The sequence below is a fragment of the Bufo bufo genome, chromosome 7 (assembly GCF_905171765.1).
Source record: "Bufo bufo chromosome 7, aBufBuf1.1, whole genome shotgun sequence".
Classification (NCBI taxonomy): domain Eukaryota; kingdom Metazoa; phylum Chordata; class Amphibia; order Anura; family Bufonidae; genus Bufo; species Bufo bufo.
The window spans coordinates 184385052-184403782 of NC_053395.1; the positions used below are offsets into that span (position 1 = coordinate 184385052).

The window sequence follows — 18731 nt, forward strand, 5'->3', positions numbered from 1 at the left end:
TGGAAACTGCTGAATCTTTTTTATTAGGGGGCATATGAATCATCCGCTCACACCAGACAGTGCTGGGCATGAATTATATTTGTGTGTGCTCGTGTGCAGTCCAGGTTTGTCTCCGTTCTTTTTAGGAAGGATACAGTTGAATTTAGCATTTGACAACGGAAAGTAACCTGCATGCTCATGTAGTATGCTTCACTAACACCCACATCTTTTTTGGGAGCAAGTAATTAACAAATTCTTTATTTGGTGAACTCCACCTCCATTTCGTACAAGAAAGTTTCCCTTCTTACTTATTACATAGTAACACAGTACGTAAGGCCGAAAAAAGACATCTGTCCATCCAGTTTGGCCTGTTATCCTGTAAGTTGATCCAGAGGAAGGCAAAAAACAACCTGTGAGGTAGAAGCCAATTTTCCTCATTTTAGGGAAAAAAATTGCTTCCGGACTCCAATCAAGCATCAGAATATCTCCCTGGATCAACAACCCATCTCTAGTAGCTAAAGCCTGTAATATTATTACACTCCAGAAATACATCCAGGCCCCTCTTGAATTCCTTTATTGTACTCACCATCACCACCTCCTCAGGCAGAGAGTTCCATAGTCTCACTGCTCTTACCGTAAAGAATCCTCTTCTATGTTTGTGTACAAACCTTCTTTCCTCCAGACGCAGAGGAGTTGCTGTTGGGACTATTTGCATTGGTCTTTATGTGAAATTATGGGGATTGGCATGGCTTGACTGATCTTCCCAAAAATAAAACCCACTAGCTAATTGCTGCTATTAGGGTTGTGTGAGGTTACAAATAAACTATATGCACCAATAGAGTAAAAACCACCCCACTAAATAACAAAATCTTTATTGGTACACATCAATGATATAAATATGATAAAATCAGCGGCATACATATACAGAAAAAGGAGGATACAATGGTCCTGTAGTAAATAGCTTCATATATCACATATAATACATCCAAATCAGGCGCCCAAATCTATCATCAAATCACATAGGTATATATAGATAAATAAAGTGCATAGTGCAAAAGGGATATTTTTGGGAGGTTTTTTTTCCAATTTTAATATGACTGTGCATTGTATAAATATGTTTCATTTTCCATTCACCATTCTTATTTTTTCTTTCAAAAATGTATTTAACAGCCATCATATCAATCAAGATTTCATTTTAAAGGGGTTGTTTGGGATCGACATGTTATTTAAATACCACCCCCTTCCCACTGGTCCTGTGAAGGAAGCCTACTTACCTGCTCACTGCTGCTCAATTATTTCCCGGCCGTCTTTACTACTTCTAAACTTCCATTACTTTTTTTTTTCTGTAGTCAGACAACCAAGAACTCACATAGACAATAAAAGATAAAGAAAAAAATGTTTAAAAGTTTGGCGCCAACAGTATGTTTCTAGATGCATTGGCTACCTGGCTCCTGGGACTTGTCCAATCCTGAATTAAACTATACATCAAGGGGTTGTCCGTTTTCACAATTGATGACCAATCCACAGGATATCAGATCGGTAAAGTAAACATAGAACCAAAACTGTCCCTTCTCAGTGTGACCGTGGCTTTAAGCCGCCACTCCGCAACCTTCAGGGCTGCCTCCCATTTATATGGGAGCAGCTAGCCTGTCTTTGGCGAAATTTTGTTGCGGCTGTCCAAGCCAAAATTGTTGCAGCTGTCCAAGCCAAAATTGTCCTGTAAGATCTGTTGTGTGAACGCCCCCTTATTGGTTAGAAGAGTTTTTTTGTTTTACTTTTTTCTTTCTCTTTAAAACTAACAAGAAACGTGAAGTTCAGTGGTGACATGTGAATCTGAGGCGGACAGGCCATAGCCATTACAGGGAAATTTCCCGGTGGGCTGATGCCCAAAGGGCCACCCAAGCCCTCCCCTAAATGCATAGCGAGCTGATGTAAGCACGTGGCATGTGGCGGAAAGCGCCCTCCTGCATCCTCAGGACGCCGATACAGTTGAATACTGCGGCCGGGGCAACAGTATTTTATGCTGGACTGTTGTATCTGGTTCTTTTTGGCTGGTATGTTGTGTTACGCTACAGTACTGACCTTCTGTCAGTTTGGACCTGACTACAACTTGGGGCCACTTTTAGTTTTTCCCCAGGGCCACTTTAATTTCCCAGTCTGCTCCTGGTGTGACTGAAAAAGTAGCTAGCTTCTCATCCTACTTGAATTTCAATAGAAATTAATAGATCTGCCAACCTGGGTCATGAACATTAAGAGACTGGATTTTCCACATTAGTACTTGTGTTGCTCTTTATGTCTACTGCAGCCTTGGTCGTGTAGATAATGTCTCACTCTCAATTAGTAGACATATTTGTGTGTCTGCAGGTATACGTTTCATCTTTAAGTGTAGGGTAAGAGGATGTTAGAAGTGTACGCTTACCCCTTTTCATCTTCCTAGTCTTGGAGAATTAAGAACGTGAGTGGTCCTTAAACACTTACCAGTGAAGCATTAATTGGTCATTAAATATATTTACCCAATTATTTTTAATGGCGATCAACCTAGACTTAATATAGAACTGATATAAGGATATGCCAGGATTACACATATGGTAGCTTTTCATCTGATCATCTGCCATCTACATTAAAATGTCTGATCAGATTTTACAATTGCTGGTGGTGGTAGTAGCATGTAAGTGATGATCTCATCACCAGTATGAAAAACAAAAAATTCCATTGTAGATATATCTTCCATAAACTACTATTTCACCGCCTTAGGCTCCATTCACGGAGCAGCGGATCCGCAAAACACGGAAAGCGGCAATGTGCGTTCCGCATTTTGCCGGCACTAATAGAATATGCCTGTTCTTGTCCGCAATTGCGGAACAGAATAGGACATGTTCTATTTTTTTGCGGAACGGAAATGCGGATCCGCAATTCCGTGTCCGGGGAGCACATCGTGCTGCCCCATAGGAATGAATGGGTCCGCAATTCTGTTCCGCAAAATGCGGAACGAAATTGCGGACGTCTGAATGGAGCCTTACTGTGTTAATATATGTATGTATGTATGTATGTGTGTATATACACACACACACACTGTATTTTTCACTTTATAAGACGCACCTGATGATAAGACGAACCTAGGTTTTTGAGGAGGAAATTAAGAAAAAAATAATACTTTGAGCCAAATGGTGTGCTTTTGGTGGGTTTTAAACTGCTGGATGATGCACTGTTATGGGGGGGGAATCTGTGAATGACACACTTTTAGGCTCCATTCACACGTCCGCAAGTGTTGTGCGGAATGGGTGCGGACCCATTAATTCTCTATGGGGATTGAATGGATGAGCACACTATGTGGTCTCCGCATCCGCATTTCCGGAGCGCAGCCCCGATCTTCCGGTCCGCAGCTCCAGAAGAAATTAGAGCATGTCCTATTCTTGTCCGCAATTGCGGACAAGAATAGGTATTTCTATGGGAGTGCCAGCCGGGTGTATTGCGGATCCACAATGCACTACGGACGTGTGAATGGACCCTTATGGGGGATCTGTGAATGACGCACTGTTATGGGGGGGATGTGTAGATGACGGAATGTTATGGGGGGGATGTGTAGATGACGGAATGTTATGGGGGGATGTGTAGATGACGGAATGTTATGGGGGGATGTGTAGATGACGGAATGTTATGGGGGGATGTGTAGATGACGCAATGTTATGGGGGGATTTGTGGATAACGCACTGTTATGGGGGGATTTGTGGATAACGCACTGTTGTGGAGGATCTATGAGTGAAGCACAGTTATGGGGGATCTGTGGATGACACACTGTTATGCGGTATCTGTGAATGATGCACGGTTATGAGGGATCTGTGGATGATGCACTATTATGTGACTATAACTAGGGGTGGGCGATATGGACGATTTTGTCTATATCGCATATATCGCCGGACCGCGATATGACCATGGAGCGGTAGTGAATTGAAGAAGCTTCTCACCGCTCCGGCTCCGCGCTGTACTGGAGTGGCCAGGGCCTGGCGTGCACACAGTGTCAGCCTGCTGACTGACGCTGTGTGTGAAGTCAGGTCCTGCAATGCATGCTGGGAAGAAGACGCGACACCTGCGGACTGCGATCTCGCCGAGCACCATGCAGGAAAGGTAAGTATAGCAATTCTTCTGGGGGAGAGCTGGATGATTGGGGGGGAGGGGTTGGAGGATCGGGGAGGGGATCTATTTGCAAAGGATGGCCATGGGGCTGATGGCACTGGCTCTGGGGGACATATGGCAGATGATGGCAAATGCCACATAAGGCTTGGGGCTGATGGCACTGGCTCTGGGGGACAAGGACATGTCTGATGGCAAATGCCATGGGGCTTGGGGCTGATGGCACTGGCCCTGGGGGACATGTCTGATGGCAGTTTTGTAATTTGTATTTTTTGTATACATACAGAAGAAAATAATATAACGCAATATATATTGCATTTTGCACATGCTTCAAATTATATGGCAATATGGATTTTAGGCCATATCGCCCACCCCTATAAGCCCCATCATCATACTGCAGTACATTGGTGTATTATTAAGGATGAGGGGGGTTATAGTCATATTAAATATAAACATTGTCCAGGGACTGTACCATTATTCGACTAAGTGTTTATATTAAATATGACTATAACCCCCCTCATCCTTAGGAATACACCCATGTACTGCAGTACATAAGTGTATTCCTATAGATAAGGGGGGTTATAGTCATATTTAATAACATACATTTCATTTTTAGGGGCCCCTAAACTGTCACTCACCCAGGGACTATAGGTGACAGGCCAGGGAATAGCACAGGGTGACAGAAGACTAGTAAAACTCCGTTGCTTTCTCTCCCACAGCCGGAGCAGCGGAGCTCTGTGGCAGAGGTTCTCGTGGCACTGGCGCTCACCACCAGTCAGAGGTACATGCATACGGACAGCAGTGTGGAGGAGAACTCTCTTCTTCTCCTCCTCCTCCTCCTCCTCATCTGGCATGGAGCGGACCCGGCCAGCAGATCTGTGGTAAGGACGTGCGGGCTGGCGGCATTCAGCATCACTGATTGCTTAACTGCCGCTGCCCGTCCCACACTTAATTTGCAGACTTAAAGAGGACCTTTCACCGATTATTACACTATGAACTAAGTATACAGACATGGAGAGCGGCGCCCGGGGATCTCACTGCACTTACTATTATCCCCGGGCGCTGCTCCGTTCTCCTGCTATGTCCTCCGGTATCTCCGTTCCCTAAGTTATGGTAGGCGGAGTCTGCCCTTGTTCTTCTGTACCGCTGGCCAATCGCATTGCAGAGCTCACAGCCTGGGAGAAAATAACCTGTGATTGGCCAGCGCTAGAGCAGCACAAGGGCAGACTCCGCCTACCATAACTTAGTGACTGGAATCTCCGCCTACTATAACTTACTGAGCGGAGATACCGGAGGGCATAACGGGAGAACGGAGCGGCATCCATGGATAATAGTAAGTGCAGTGAGATCCCCGGGCGCCGCTCTACATGTCTGTATAGTTAGTTCATAGTGTAATAATCGGTGAAAGGTCCTCTTTAACAACAGCTCCTGCGATAGTGCCGGCCATCTTGATTTTAGGCATGTTTGCTTTATAAGACACACTGACTTTACCCCCAACTTTGCGTCTTATAAAGCGAAAAATACGATTTACCTCCATAGTTCTGCACTGGTATCCAACCTTTGCAGGCTTACCATAATAACACACAAGCAGTGTTGGCACCCCTCTAAGCAGCCTTCCAGTGTGTTGTTGAATAGCGTTAACACATGTGCTTCAACCCTCTCCCATTTGACCAAGCCAAGAGGAATCGCACCCGATGTCCTGTAGCCTCTTGTGTGATATCAAAAAGGCAACCCTCTTAACTACTAATAAATACTGCAACACCGATATAAGAGCACTGGCCCTAAAGTAATGGCTGTGAGGTAGCTACAAAGCAGATAACCCCTAAAAATACACTACACACCGACTAATAGTAGAAAACGAGTTTATTGTACAATTACCAAATATAATGAAATACATGTATATGTGGCTATACAGACACAGGACAAAAAACAAGGACTACATAAACGTTGTCAATAAATAATTACAGATAATCCCAAACACTCCCAGGATACCTGCAAGAGAAAATCTCACTATACAGGTATGTACAGTGCACAAGGGACAATCAACTGCCATTTGTATACAGACCAGTGTAGTCCAGCCCCCTGTGCAAAGGGTGAGATACATTTAAAGGGACAGTTGCTCGGAAACTTACAGTTGATCCAGGCACAATAGCTTGTAGGACTAGCTCAGCTAAACCTAATAATACATTTTACTTAGTGATGCACCCATGCCACTCTGTGCACCCTTGCTCCCCCTGCCAGCCCCACCCTCTTCTTCATTGACAGGTCCAGGTTCATTCATAGTTATCTCACCTGGCCCTGCCAATCAAGAAGGTGAAGTAGGGGCTGGGAGATTAGGCAGGAGGAGCAAGGGTGCACCATGCCTTGGGCCCACCCACAGTGCACTTAACTACTCATTTGCATATGGAATAAAAGTACTTTTTCTCCAGAATGGAGCAACAGATGACAAAGTGAAAGCTATCATTCTATTCAGCTGAGCACTGTGCCTGTTTTAACAGTGAATTTCCTGATCATAGGTTCCCATTAATAGTGAAATTGTCACCCTTGTTCTGGACCACTACAGTGATATAGATGATATTTGAAACGGGGAATTTTCAGGATTACTATTTTATTGGGTGAACCAAGTAAATTATATTACAAAGTGGGAAAAATATGAATTATTTCCTACATAAGGCTTATGGACCCCAATTCTCCCCAGTTGTGTCTAGCTGTGGAATCAGGCTTATATTAACCGCTTAAAGGGGTTATCCCACGATTATTGTAAAAAAAAGAAAATCCGACATCATATAGTACATGACGATCTCTTTCTAACAAAGCTAGAGCCAGCCCTGTACCTCACATGGATCCAGAGATCTCCACATTCATTGCTCTGCCGTATGACGCTGGCAGCTCAAGAGGAGTGTCCATTCTGCTGCAGCTCAGGGGCGTGTCCATTCTGCTGCAGCTCAGGGGCGTGTCCATTCTGCTGCAGTTCTCTCCTTATCACAGCTCAGGAGGCAGTTGAAGGATAAAACCGAGCGGGTGCGGCCATCTCAGTGAGCAGGTCAAAGAAATAAGAAAAAGAGAAAACAGCAGGTGGCGCTATGCAGATACATTTTATTGAATAACCCATTGGCGATTGTAAATTTTTAACTACATGCAATTACAAAAGTATTCCAATCCAGGTGCTGGTTTGAAAACTGTAGAATATTTTTTGTGGGACAACCCCTTTAAGGCCACATGCACACAGCAGAGATTGTATCTCAGCACGCAGAATTTCCTGTGACACTGGACAAGGAAGCCATAGGCACACTGCTGGGGCATGGCGCTCCACACCATGCCATATTTCAGAATGATATATTGTAAATTACCTCTCCATCCGACGGAGCATCCGTATCTTTAAGCATCCGTATGCCATTGGAGATTAGCAGAGGGACTGGCGGGCTCCATAAAAATAGGTGGGTGCCATGTCCATGACGTCAATTGCATTTACCTCTTATGGCACCTCTCGATGTAAATGGATATACTGACAGAGAATTCATTTATCGGTTTTGCTCACAGTTATACATTTCTGCACCGGTCAGGTTGTCTCGATCATGTCTCCGATGATGCACGATGGGGGTAATTTCATACGTGAGGGGTCAGTCGTGATGCGCCATTCCATTGCCCACCAACACTGATTCATCCGGCATCAGAACTTTGCCCTTCCACAAATGTTTTAGCGTTGGGTACACCTTGTCAAACATCCGTCACATCACTGAATTCTGTAATAACATCACCCCGGCTGTTTGTTATACGATTTGCTCCATCTTATTTGGTCGAGGCGGACACGGAATAGGAAGAACGAGTCCCCGGCATTACAGCAGACAGCGCTTTCCAACCGTATTCCTTGTGAGAAGAAATAGCCGGTCTGATGTCAGTCACTTCAGAAACCTTTAGACCTCTGTGCTCATTTACTGCCAGAATGTAGCAGCTTTGCGTCTGCATTGTGAAGATCATCTGTCAACACTTTAAGATATTCTCCTTTGTTATTAAGCTTGTGCTTCTCTACACTGTCAGGTTTTTGCCTGTCTTGCCAATTATAGTTAAGGTACAATAGAGTATTCACTGCCTCTCAGTCTCTCAGTGGCGGCACAAAAAATGATTTGTAAGTCTTTATTCATCTGAATTTCACAATAGAGGTCCCGAGGAATGCAAATAATCTCTCCAAGGACTAAGCAGAAATCCTGTTAAAATGGCAGGCACTGCTTGCTGTCTGCTGGATGGAGGAGTAACCCTTTCAGGGGCTGGAAGCCAAAAAGATAGTTAGAAAATAGGCCTGCAAACCAAATGTGGTTATATCATGACCGTGCGTTGTTTGGGGGGGACATTACTGGTCAGCGAGGTCCACTACGGCAGACATTGGCAGCCGTATTTTAAGCCACCATCTGTTTTTTTTTTTAGTTCTTAATTTGTAGATTTCCCCCCTCCCTCCCCAAAAGTACCCACACCATTTTACAAAAATATGGCTGACCTGTGTATAAATGTTTTAGATCACATCCAACAGTTCAGAAAAATGAGAAATGCAGAACTCTACTTTCCTTCTTCAGGCCTGATGTAGGCAGTTATTAAAGGGGTGTCGGACCCCCACCTGATGCTGAAGATAGGCCTTCAGTATGAAAGTCCCAAACAAGTCCTTGGTAAAGTAGGCCCAGGAAAATTACACATTGGTGGTAAAGCATTATATACAGGTTACTATCAGGCTGGACAAGGATAGATCAGTAATCAGGTTAGTCATCCTACATTTTGCCTTTCACTTCAATTTTGACGCGTAATAATGGTACAGATGCCAAATCTAGAGCGTCCAGCTATGGAGTCCATATCGATTTAAATTGTTGGCCTTGACCCCCTCTTAGCATAAACTGACCTTTCCAATTGGAGTATCCGTTTATATCTATTTATCTTCTACTGATTTGAAATTAGTTATTGAGGGCTGCAGTCCACAAGATCTCATGACCTTCAGCCTCGGGTCAGCCTCTGATTAATGCCGTGGATTTCACACGTTGGACGTGTTTTCTAAACGTCAGAGCGTACCCTGAGGAGAAAAAGAGTAACCGAGATGTGTGTTGTGCAACATTGACCTATCGTACTGTCCGGTATAAGAAGGAAACCCCTACAGGATGGACAGATCATCTACCAGGGTGATTACTGGATCATCGTCAGCCTGGGCAAGATAAGTATTTAGGGGCTTTTACCGATGGTGCTGCCTAGATTATAACTGCTGCATATATCTGGCACCCCATGTGTCTTCTGTTACGTGTATATCCGACACCTACACTGGGGGCAGTGTCTGTACTCTAACTGCTATGTACAGTGGATAGAAAAAAGTCTACACACCCCTCTTAAAATGTCAGGTTTCTGTGCTGTAAAAAAATGAGACAAAGATAAATCATTTCCGAACTTTTTCCACCTTTAATGTGACCTATAAACTGTACAACTCAATTGTAAAAAAAAAATGAAATCTTTTAGGTGGAGGGAAGAAAACCAAAAAAAACTAAAATAATGTGGTTGCATAAGTGTGCACACCCTCTTATAACTGGGGATGTAGCTGTGTTCAGAATTAAGCAATCACATTCACAATCATGTTAAATAGGAGTCAGCATACACCTGCCATCATTTAAAGAAGACCTTTCACCGATTCTTACCCTATGAACTAACTATACAGACATCTAGAGCGGCGCCTGGGGATCTCACTGCACTTACTATTATCCCCGGGCGCCGCTCCGTTCTCCTGCTATGCCCTCCGGTATCTCCGTTCCCTAAGTTATGGTAGGCGGAGTCTGCCCTTGTTCTTCTGTAGCGCTGGCCAATCGCATTGCAGAGCTCACAGCCTGGGAGAAAAAAACCTCCCAGGCTGTGAGCTCTGCGCTGCGATTGGCCAGCGCTAGAGCAGAACAAGGGCAGACTCCGCCTACCATAACTTAGTGACTGGAATCTCCGCCTACCATAACTTAGTGAGCGGAGATACCGGAGGGCATAGCAGGAGAACGGAGCGGCGCCCGGGGATAATAGTAAGTGCAGTGAGATCCCCGGGCGCCGCTCTACATGTCTGTATAGTTAGTTCACATTGTCATAATGGGTGAAAGGTCCTCTTTAAAGTGCCTCTAATTAACCCCACATAAAGTTCAGCTGCTCTAGTTGGTCTTTCCTGAAATTTTCTGAGTCGCATCCCACATCAAAAGCCTTTGGTCCACAGAGAGATTCCAAAACATCAGAGGGATCTCATTGTTAAAAGGTATCAGTCAGGAGAAGGGTACAAAAGAATTTCCAAGGCATTAGATATACACTGCTCAAAAAAATAAAGGGAACACAAAAATAACACATCCTAGATCTGAGTTAATTAAATATTCTTCTGAAATACTTTGTTCTTTACATAGTTGAATGTGCTGACAACAAAATCACACAAAAATAGAAAAATGGAAATCAAATTTTTCAACCCATGGAGGTCTGGATTTGGAGTCCCACTCAAAATTAAAGTGGAAAAACACACTACAGGCTAATCCAACTTTGATGTAATGTCCTTAAAACAAGTCAAAATGAGTCTCAGTAGTGTGTGTGGCCTCCATGTGCCTGTATGACCTCCCTACAATGCCTCTGCATGCTCCTGATGAGGTGGCGGACGGTCTCCTGAGGGATCTCCTCCCAGACCTGGACTAAAGCATCTGCCAACTCCTGGACAGTCTGTGGTGCAACGTGACGTTGGTGGATAGAGCGAGACATGATGTCCCAGATGTGCTCAATTGGATTCAGGTCTGGGGAACGGGCGAGCCAGTCTATAGCATCAATGCCTTCGTCTTGCAGGAACTGCTGACACACTCCAGCCACATGAGGTCTAGCATTGTCTTGCATTAGGAGGAACCCAGGGCCAACCGCACCAGCTTCTGGTCTCACAAGGGGTCTGAGGATCTCATCTTGGTACCTAATGGCAGTCAGGCTACCTCTGGCGAGCACATGGAGGGCTGTGCGGCCCTCCAAAGAAATGCCACCCCACACCATTACTGACCCAATGCCAAACCGGTCATGCTGGAGGATGTTGCAGGCAGCAGAACGTTCTCCACGGCGTCTCCAGACTCTGTCAGGTCTGTCACATGTGCTCAGTGTGAACCTGCTTTCATTTGTGAAGAGCACAGGGCGCCAGTGGCCGTTGCCAATCTTGGTGTTCTCTGGCAAATGCCAAACGTCCTGAACGGTGTTGGGCTGTAAGCACAACCCCCACCTGTGGACGTCGGGCCCTCATATCACCCTCATGGAGTCTGTTTCTGACCGTTTGAGCAGACACATGCACATTTGTGGCCTGCTGGAGGTCATTTTGCAGGGCTCTGGCAGTGCTCCTCCTGTTCCTCCTTGCACAAAGGCGGAGGTAGCAGTCCTGCTGCTGGGTTGTTGCCCTCCTACGGCCTTCTCCATGTCTCCTGATGTACTGGCCTGTCTCCTGGTAGCGCCTCCATGCTCTGGACAGTACGCTGACAGACACAGCAAACCTTCTTGCCACAGCTCGCATTGATGTGCCATCCTGGATAAGCTGCACTACCTGAGCCACTTGTGTGGGTTGTAGACTCCGTCTCATGCTACCACTAGAGTGAAAGCACCGCCAGCATTCAAAAGTGACCAAAACATCAGCCAGGAAGCATAGGAACTGAGAAGTGATCTGTGGTCACCACCTGCAGAACCACTCCTTTATTGGGGGTGTCTTGCTAATTGCCTATAATTTCCACCTGTTGTCTATTCCATTTACACAACAGCATGTGAAATTGATTGTCACTCAGTGTTGCTTCCTAAGTGGACAGTTTGATTTCACAGAAGTGTGATTGACTTGGAGTTACATTGTGTTGTTTAAGTGTTCCCTTTATTTTTTTGAGCAGTGTACTATGGAACACAGTGAAGACAGTCATCATCAAGTGGAGAAAATATGGCACAACAGTGACATTACCAAGAACTGGACGTCCCTCCAAAATTGATGAAGAAAACTGGTCTGGGAGGCTACCAAGAGGCCTACAGCAATATTCAAGGAGCAAGACGAAAGCCTTTTCTTACGAAGAAAAACATCCAAGCCAGGCTAAATTTTGAAAAAAAAACACATCTTAAGTCTCCCAAAAGCATGTGGGAAAAGGCGTTATGGTCTGATGAAACCAAGGTGGAACTTTTTGGCCATAATTCCAAAAGATATGTTTGGTGCAAAAACAACACTGCACATCACCAAAAGAACACCATACCCACAGTGAAGAATGGTGGTGGCAGCATCATGCCAAGGGGCTGTTTTTCTTCAGCTGGAACTGGGGCCTTAGTTAAGCTAGAGGGAATTATGAACAGCTTCAAATACCAGTTAATATTGGCACAAAACCTTCAGGCTTCTGCTAGAAAGCTGAACATGAAGAGGAACTTCATCTTTCAGCATGACAACGACCCAAAGCATACATCCAAATCAATAAGGTGCTTCAATAAAATAAAAATCAAAAGGTGCTTCAACAAAGTATTAGTTTAAGGGTGTGCACACTTATGAACCATATTATTTTTATATTTTTTCTTCCCTCTACCTAAAACATTTCAGTTTGTTTTTCAATTGACTGGTACAGTTTATAGGTCACATTAAAGGTGGAAAAAGTTCTGAAATGATTTATCTTTGTCTCATTTTTTTACATCACAAAAAACTGACATTTTAACAGGGGTGTGTAGACTTTTTATATCCACTGTATATCTAACATCTATTATTCCTCTATATATGTGCACATCAAACACGCAACCTGATATACTTCTCTAAGGGTCTCCATATTGCCCTAGTTTGTTGTTTGTATATACCATACACGCATGGGTCTTGCTCCATCTAGTCTTTAAGATATTTATCTTGGACTGGGGTTGTCTCAATTTACCCACTATCCCCCATTTGTTTCTCTATAGTAAGATCCTCTGGTGAACCCCAGGATAAGACTCCCTGGGGAGAAACCCATTGGGCGATCCAACTTTACCTGGATACCCCAGTGTGCACTGGGTTTTCTAGGGACAACAGTGGGATCACCCTTGTCAGGATGGCAGTTCTGCTCTAAATTAAGATGGAATAGGTTCTATGTAGGGTTTTTTTCTGGGGTTTTCCTTGGTTATATCTTTTTTGGATTTTTTTTTATTGTAATAATAAAGGTTACATTTTAGGTGAAGTTTTTTGTTTTCTGTGATATATTTTGAGTACTTCTCCCAGATCTTTGGACCCACTGAGGGTAGACTTCTCAGGTCTGTGATACATTTTAGAAGCAGTACCTATAAAGTGGTTGGTCCTAACGCAGATAATGTGTTGCATGATTTTTTTTTAATACATACGTGTACTGTGTAAATACAGCATGCATATAGTGAATATCCGTGTCCACACAGTTCCATGACGTGGGTCTGTCGTCTTCCCTTCTGAAATACTTTTTGCTACCAAGTGACGTCTTGTGGATTCTTGTGACTGTAAATTTGTGCTGTGTAAACAGTGACATAACTGCAGCGCTGGAACCATTTCTCATTACAAATGATATATAAAGCCCGATTCCATTTGAGATAATGTATGCAAATTTCTTGTTTTCTTGAGCAGAAATCTGAGCTTTTGCTAAGCCCAAGTTATATATTATTTCATTAACCTCCAGTCACTGCAAAAGCTTTGCTCGAGATCAAATCCCAGTTATTGCATTGTTCAAAATGAGATGTTTAATGGTGCTGCTTCTGTAATTTCTACGTTCCATTGTTTCTTTTATATATGCGTGAGATTAAATATGTATGTATCGGCAAGAGTCGGCAAAATCTGTAGACGGCTTGTAGTGGATGTGCTGGTGGAAAGTATGAGGTGGTGTAGTGTAGGGCTGCAGTAAACGATTATTTTACAAATCGAGTATTCTATCGATTATTTTTTTTTTTTACGATTAATCAAGTAATCTAATAAGAAAAAATGATTTGACTGTTTTCCTTTATAAAAACTCATCAGACCCCCTGCCATCAGTCCCCAACACCCTTTGTTCCCCCCTGTGCGATCAGCCCAAGTGCATCAGTTTCCCCCAGTGCCATCAGCTCCACTATTCCCCAGTGCCTTCAGTATACTGGTAAACAGGGATACCGGCCGTGTCCGTTCTGCATTTTGCGGAATGCACACGATCAGCCCTATGATAAAAATGCGAACAAGAATAGGACATTCTCTATATTTTTGGCGGGGCCGTGTAATGGAACTATGGATGTGGACCGCACACACTATCTTTTGTGGCCCCAATAAAATGAATGGGTCCGCACCTGTTCCGCAATTAGTGGACCCATAAATCCGGTGGTGTGAATGTACCCTAATACTGTGCGATCCTGTGAGAGGAGGGGAGGTCAGCATGGGACCTGTCATGGACACACACTTACTGGTGGCTGTCTGGCCTTATATGCTGCCAACCGAGATTCAGATTGAGGTGCAGGGTCGCTAGATTCTGCTGCCCTCAGGTAGCGCACATCTAGCACCTCTACAGCTACTGACCAGAAACAATAGGGCACTAAGGACAGCGCTATCTATGCCAGTGAGGAATTTTAGTTAGCATGGAAAATGCGTCAAGAGTACCACATGCAAGGCTGTACTTGTCATACACACAGGTCGCCATATTGCTTGCCATCTCCAGAAGACCAGCTTAGCAGCCTGTGACTTGCAAGCAGAGCGCATAGGTCCAGACACCATGGCTCTTAGCCTGAGCACAGGTCTCCTCTTTTTTGTGTCAAATTATTCGATTCAATCGAGTAATCGTTTCAGCCCAAGTGTAGTGTTACTGTTGGGTGGTTTTGATATTTACTTGATTTGTTAGTTTTCTACCTTTAGACAGAGGCCATTATCAGTTCATCAGTGGTAAAATCCCTGTCGTTAAAGGGAGGCTGTCAGCAGTTTTGACAGCGCTCGATTGGTGATGTGTAAACCAGTTAAAGCATAGCTATGTTGATGGTCATACTATTTACACAAGTGAGAGAAGTTTTAATCTGCAATGTGTCGGGTGGTCACTTAGGGCTTATGCACACGGACACAATTTGCGGTCCCCAATGCACGGGCAACATTCGTGCGGTTTCTGCAGACTGATTCAGAAACGTTCAGCCTGAATTGGTCTGTGATTTCTTTTGGGGGTGCTGAGGCACGGAGATGAACCCCACGGAAGTAGTCCATACATGGGGTTCCGTGCCTCCGTTCCGCACTGCACCTTCCGTATTGCAGACCCATTCAAGTAAATGGTTCCGCATCCGTGATGCGTGCACAAACATCCGGGGCCCGTACATTGCGATCTCGCTGTTTCCGGGCCAAGATATGGGCCCGGCCGTCACACGTTCATGTGCATGAGCCCTTACTGTGAAGTGTCCTGGAATCTCTGCAGTAACTGCTCCTCAACCCCTCACCTCTGATGGACGCTAGAGCAGTCATGCGAACAGTGGAGAAAGGTTGGGAGCATTTACTGTGAAGAGCCCAGGACACTTGACAGTATGGGACCACCTAGCAGATATCTCAGCATGGCGATGGGAGACAGATGAATACTTTTTTATGCTAATACAGCTAGATATGACCCTGAACATTGCCATGTTTTCTACCAGTTTCCCCATCACTTATCTAGTGCTGTCAGCAGTTTTGAGTGGCCAAAACTGCTTATATACGCCCCCTTTAAATGGATGACATCACAGTTTTATATGAGGTATGTAAAAAAATTATAAATAACTGATATATATATTTATAAAGTGCCCCTGATGAGGCTGGTGTGAAACACGTGTTCGGCTGCAGTATTGATTGTGGCATTCGGTAGGTAGACGTGTTTTGTTAGTGTTGTTAGGAGCACCTGCACTTTATCAGGTATTTATTAATTTTTAGGAATTGCCGTCTTACTCATTTTAGTGTCCATGCTCTGTTTTCAAATGGCAGCACGGTGGCTCAGTGGTCAGCACTGGTGCCTTGCAGCGCTGAGGTCCTGGGTTCAAATCTTAATAAAGGCAACATCTGCATGGAGTTTGTATGTTCTCCCCATTTAGTAAGCCAGAAGGTGAAGTTCAGAATAGATGTTCAAATATGTACCGCTTGCACATAGGTATATCTTGCCAATGATCTTCTTGGCATGCAGTTAATCGCCACCATTCACATTACGTGGAGCAACCTCAGTCCTCAGAATCCTCCTCCAGTCCTCTTTATTTATGTTACTCACTTATATAACGCTGCTATATTCTGCATCGCTTTACAGACATTATCATCCCTCTCTTTCCCCAGTGGAGCTCACAATCTAAGTTCCCTATCAGTATGTTTTTGGAGTGTGGGAGGAAACCGGAGAACCCGAAGGAAATCCATGCAAACACGGGGAGAACATACAAACTCCATGCAGATGTTGTCCTCGGTGGGATTCGAACCTCCTTATGAGGGAAAACAGGCAAAAGATATACGCAATAGTGAAACACCACCAGAACTTGGCAAGATTTATTATATTCACAAGATAAAAAGTTTTAAAATTGCATTGTATAAAACGATCCCACCTCGGGGTCGGCCCAACTCTAGTTTCACATCAATAGCAAGGTGTACACATGTGAAAGTGGACCACAGATGACCATCTATTCTGAACTCTGGTGGGGAGCTGCGCGATTTTATTCCTTTCTGGATTGTTGTTTGAAGATCTACCTCATCAAAATCTGCTGCGCTAAAGTGTGGACTCCAAAAGGGAGAAGATTGATTGATTTGTTTTAATGTTCTTCCCAGTGTTTGCGTGGGTTTCCTCCCCCACTCCAAAAACATACTGATAGGGAATTTGGATTGTGAGCTCCACAGGGGACAGCGAGGAGGTAGAAGGGATAGACTTTCATTTTTGGATCCCCTTTGGTATATTGGGATGGTTTTGCCAGGACCTGTTGGTCCTTTAGGTTTCTAATTCCCTTTAAATGGCATTGTTAATACTCAAAAGTAAGCGATGGCTCTGTGCATGCTAAAACATACCATAGCATTTTATTACCATGTTCTACATTCCTAACGACACAGTGATCAATTTACTAGAAGTTAGAAGATGGACACTTTGCTATTGCATTTATGAGGGGTTGTCCAAGATTAGAAAACAACATGACTGTTCGGCTCTTTTGGGTAGTACAGCTCAACACCATTCCGCTGAATCACAATGAACTTTACTACCCGGCACAACCTGTGAACAAGAGGGGCATTGTTCCTAGAGTTAAGGAAAATCAGACCGTTTTTTTCTGCTCTTGTAAGCATTACCAGCAATTGTCTTTGCTCTGTGCTCTTTTATTATTTTTATTTTCAAACTTGGTTTAAATATGCTTTTTGTATGTAGGGTTCAAGCTGGTTTGAGTGATTCCAACTCAAAAGTTGCTGTCCCTCAACACATTTGCGTCCTACAACTCTTGTGGTGGCCTTCAATTCCTTTCCCAAGTAATTTTACTTGCAACTGAAAATTCCAGTTTGGGTGTATATTCCGACCTACCAACCCTCCAAGATCTAGCAGCTAATGGTCCACCATGTGAATTCTTGTAGCCTGTACCTCCCTGATGGTGGAGAAAAAATCTGTTGCAAATTGTAGAAGAACCCCACCGCCCAAAAGGGTCACTTTTTTATTATTATTATTAATTTTTTAATGCATTACTTATTTATATAGCATTAACATATTCTGCTGCCCTTTACAGACATTGATATCATTAACTGTCCCCAGTGGGGCTCACTATATAAATTCCCTATCAAAAAGTCTTGACAGTGTGGAAGGAAACGCATACCCTTGGTTAGATTTGACCCCAGCACTGCAAGGCCCCAATGCTAACCATTGAACCACTTTGCTGTTTTACTACCTTTTTTTTTTTTGTTGCTTCATTAGGGCGCTATTACAAGTGCAGCTTGAGCCCTGGGTACCACACCACGGTTAGCACTACTTGTTGGGCTCCTCTTGAAACATGGGTGCAGTCCAAGTGCGGCCTGGCAATTAGCCGGACCTGCAGCTCAAGCCGCTCACGTACCAGTGCCCTAAGTCTAAAACTTTTTTCCCTTTATAACACCTTCCAATATTAATACTTCACTCATCTCAAAAAAAAAAAAGCTCCAAAGCAAATGCGGAGAAGAATGAAATATTAATGGAGTACACCTGAAGCAATCACGACCCGCTAATGCCTTGACCTTGGAAAGCAATACACAAGAAGGTGGCATCGTAAAGCCGCGAGATTCTTATGAATATGTATGTGCTACTTGATAATAATGAATGTGGTACCGTCATGCATGCTCTACAAGATAATGTTGTGCCCTCTTTTGTCTACAGGTTGATAAAAATTAAGGAGTGGGTGGACAAGCATGACCCAGGGGCCTTGGTCATTCCTTTTAGTGGGGCCTTGGAACTGAAGCTGCAAGACATGAGTGATGAGGAGAAGCAGAAGTATCTGGAAGAGAAAGTGACACAAAGGTTAATTAGCATTCATTTTCCCTACACTTTATTATCAACTATTTCCTTGCTGTAATTTAATTGCTTGCACTGATAGAATAATAAATGACAGAGTAATTACCATTATAAAGAGGGAATCTTTTCCTTTTCTTTATCATGAGACAGAGTTGAAAAGATTTATTTTAAATTAAGTTTTTAACTGTCATCTGTCATCGCAGTGCGGTGTTT

At 43.9% G+C, this 18731-nt stretch overlaps 1 protein-coding gene across 1 annotated transcript in view; it reads left to right on the forward strand.

Moving 5' to 3' along the window:
• Positions 1-18731, forward strand: part of OLA1 (Obg like ATPase 1) — a 159210-nt gene that overhangs the window by 123383 nt on the left and 17096 nt on the right. The window contains 1 exon segment of the mRNA XM_040440290.1: positions 18384-18524. Within this exon segment, the coding sequence (XP_040296224.1) occupies positions 18384-18524 (141 nt within the window).